Below are 2,724 nucleotides of genomic sequence, written 5' to 3' on the forward strand. Positions count from 1 at the left end.
CATAAAGGGCCACCCGGTCGAGCCCCCCCCCCCCTCCCCCGGGTCTCACAAGCCACCTCGTTCTGGAGGGCAGTAAGTTCTTACAAGGATGGGAATTACCGCTGATTCCCCTCTCCCCACGGCACCCCACGGAGCCCCCTGAAATGTATTTATTTATTTTGCAAAATTTGGATCTGCCTTTATAGCCTCACAAAGGCCACCAGGCACCGAAAAACGTACATAATAACACCATTTATTAAACCCAATCAAAAAGGCACCATTAAATCAACTAAAAGTACTACATCTACATCTACGTATCTATATGATCGTAATCTACAAACCTTGTCTAAAGAACATATTTACAAAGAGTCCCATTTGTGCTCAGACGTTTCTCATCCCCGGTCTGGGTGCACGCGCCCCCGGTGCTTCCGGATCCAGGCCCTAAGCCGACCGGCCAGACGCCTCCTTCTCCCGTCTTCTTCCGCCACTGGGCTAGGCTCTGGCCGCGGCACACAGCTACACCGGAAGACCTGGCGGACCCACGTGGAGATCCTCCGCCGGGGGGTGGCCGGAGCCGCTGGGGTGTCCACGTCCTCCTCTGCCGTGGCCCCGTCCAGACCCTGCAGGAAGGAGAGATGCCACAGGCTGACCTCGGCCTCAGGCCCTGACTGTGGCTCTGGGGCCGCGGCTCCAGGGAGGGACGTGGGCTCTCCCCCCAAGTGGCTGGGGGTCCCAGGCGGGCTGCTCAGGTGGGCCTGGCCTGTGGAGTGTGGAGCGGCCAATCTCTAAAGCAGGGAGGGAGGGAGGGAAGGGGGAGGGACATGGTTTCAGGGCTATACTCCAGCCTGCCCCCTGACCCATTGGGCCCATTCAGGGGGGTGGCATTTGCTGGAGGCAAAATTGGCCATGCCTTCCGGGGCCTTCCTGCTAGAAGGCTGTGTCAGCAGAAGATCGGGCTGACTGAATTGGACCAGTTTGTGGAAGAGTGCCAAGTAGCACCCTTGCATGCAGGAGCAGTCTATCTCCGAGTGCCTGGAGTGGGGCGCAAGCAGCCAAAGAGGGCCCGCACCTTTCCCTGACAGACCCGGGGGGCTACTTTCAGAATGCAGGAAAGGGCCAGGGTGACGTGAGCAGGAGGCCCCCTCTGGTCATCCCTGTCTTTTGAGTCCCACGTCCCCCTTCCTCAAACTTTACAGAACTTGCCTCTTGGCTGAGATGGGGTTAGCACCACGTACCTCACTGTTGATCGCTTCCCCGCTGGGGGTGGCCTCCAGTCCTCTGTCCCCCATGCTGACTCCAGCCGGAGCTCCCTCATCTTTCCTGCCAGGGGGCTGGGGAGGGTCCGCAGCCTCGCACAGAGTGCTGATGGTGCTGTAGCCGGGTGAGGAGGCTCTGGAAGACCCGGAGTCCTGGAGGCCCAGGAGGTGGGAAAGGTCTCCCTCCGTTGTGCTGTCTTGAGAAGACTCTGGCTGGGGGGTCTGGGGGCTGTCAATCTCGCACCTGTCAAGGCTGTAAACTGAGGGAACCTGGAAGGGAAACATGATTTTAAAACCAGCGAGTGCTTTGGACGATGCCGGGGGGGGAATCTCGGAGTCAAAGTCGTACTCAGGGAAGGGAGGAAGCCCGGATCCTTTTCCCATTAGCTCTGGTGGAGAAGGTCTCGGGTGTTAGGAGCCAGGGGGGAACGCAGAGCTGGATGGTCGCAGCAGATGTTCCATGGGAAGTAAGGCCCATTTCTCCAGGGTCAGAGGCCACCATCTGCATGCTGAAGGTCCTGGGCTCCCTCTAGAATTAAAGGCTCTCAGGCAGCAGGTGTGGTGAGAGGGCTGTCACTGCCTGCAGAGCTGCTGCCAGTCAGAGCTGGCAATATTAAAGCCGGCAGACCAAGAGGCTGACTCTGCCTCAATCAGCTCCAGGGGTTTCTGGAAGGTCCCATCGCTCAATGGTCAGGCACCATGTTTTGCACATGCCATGAAGATCCCGGGGGCAGCTGGCTCCTGCCAGTCAGAGGAGAGGAGACAACCGGGATGGCCAGCTGGAGTCTCCTTTGGCAGCTTCCCAGGAAGGTGGGGGTGCCCTCTCATCCATCCTATGGACCTGGCACTCTCATGTATTTGGAAGGAGTGGTTTTCCTTAGGTGAGTTTTGAACTTGGTAAATTGTTCCTAATCACTTGGTGCATTTAATGATAGAAATAAGGCTTGTCAAATGTCCAGTGGTGGCTTCTCATCTCATTGCCCTGCCTCCCTCCCTGACAGGATCTTGCCTGCCCACTGAATTCTTCTCTCATTCCCCACGGCCCCTGAACCGACCGGATTCTCCGCCTCTCCTTTGAAGACTCACCACTATTACATGGACCTCCAGGGGTGGACCGTGTTCTTCTCCTGGCTGAGGCCAGATGTCCTCCTGGGAGCCCAGAGATGAAGCCTCGTCCATATCTCCTTCCTCTTTGAAACTTGGATTGTCCTGGGACAGCTGTTTGTCAAGTTCATCCATCTGCAAGACCAAGTGCCCAAAGAAGGTTAAAATTATGGCCCGCCTAGGAATCATCACAGTTGGCTTTTCATGAAGAAACAAGGATGCACATTTCATTCATATATTTCTTATCTCGTTCATTTGCACGAGTGGGGCAATGTGGTGACTCCGGAGGCCGTGCCCTGCATACAGGAATTTTAATCCTGGCCTCACGGGGATCCCCGGTGCCAGGGTACAGCTGATGCTCTAGACCGCGGAGAGGAGACCAGGT

General features: G+C 56.9%; 1 protein-coding gene across 1 annotated transcript; it reads right to left on the minus strand.

Annotated features, from left to right (window-relative positions):
• Positions 1-216: 216 nt before the first annotated feature.
• Positions 217-2,459, minus strand: LOC143841899 (uncharacterized). Its single transcript, XM_077346462.1, has 3 exons — positions 2,322-2,459; positions 1,215-1,505; positions 217-599 (listed from the first exon to the last, which is right to left on the minus strand). Exons 1-3 carry the CDS (start codon positions 2,412-2,414, stop codon positions 372-374), a joined length of 612 nt encoding a protein of 203 aa, XP_077202577.1. The 5' UTR covers positions 2,415-2,459; the 3' UTR covers positions 217-371.
• Positions 2,460-2,724: the final 265 nt, after the last annotated feature.

Source organism: Paroedura picta, chromosome 7, assembly GCF_049243985.1.
Source record: "Paroedura picta isolate Pp20150507F chromosome 7, Ppicta_v3.0, whole genome shotgun sequence".
NCBI classification, from domain to species: domain Eukaryota; kingdom Metazoa; phylum Chordata; class Lepidosauria; order Squamata; family Gekkonidae; genus Paroedura; species Paroedura picta.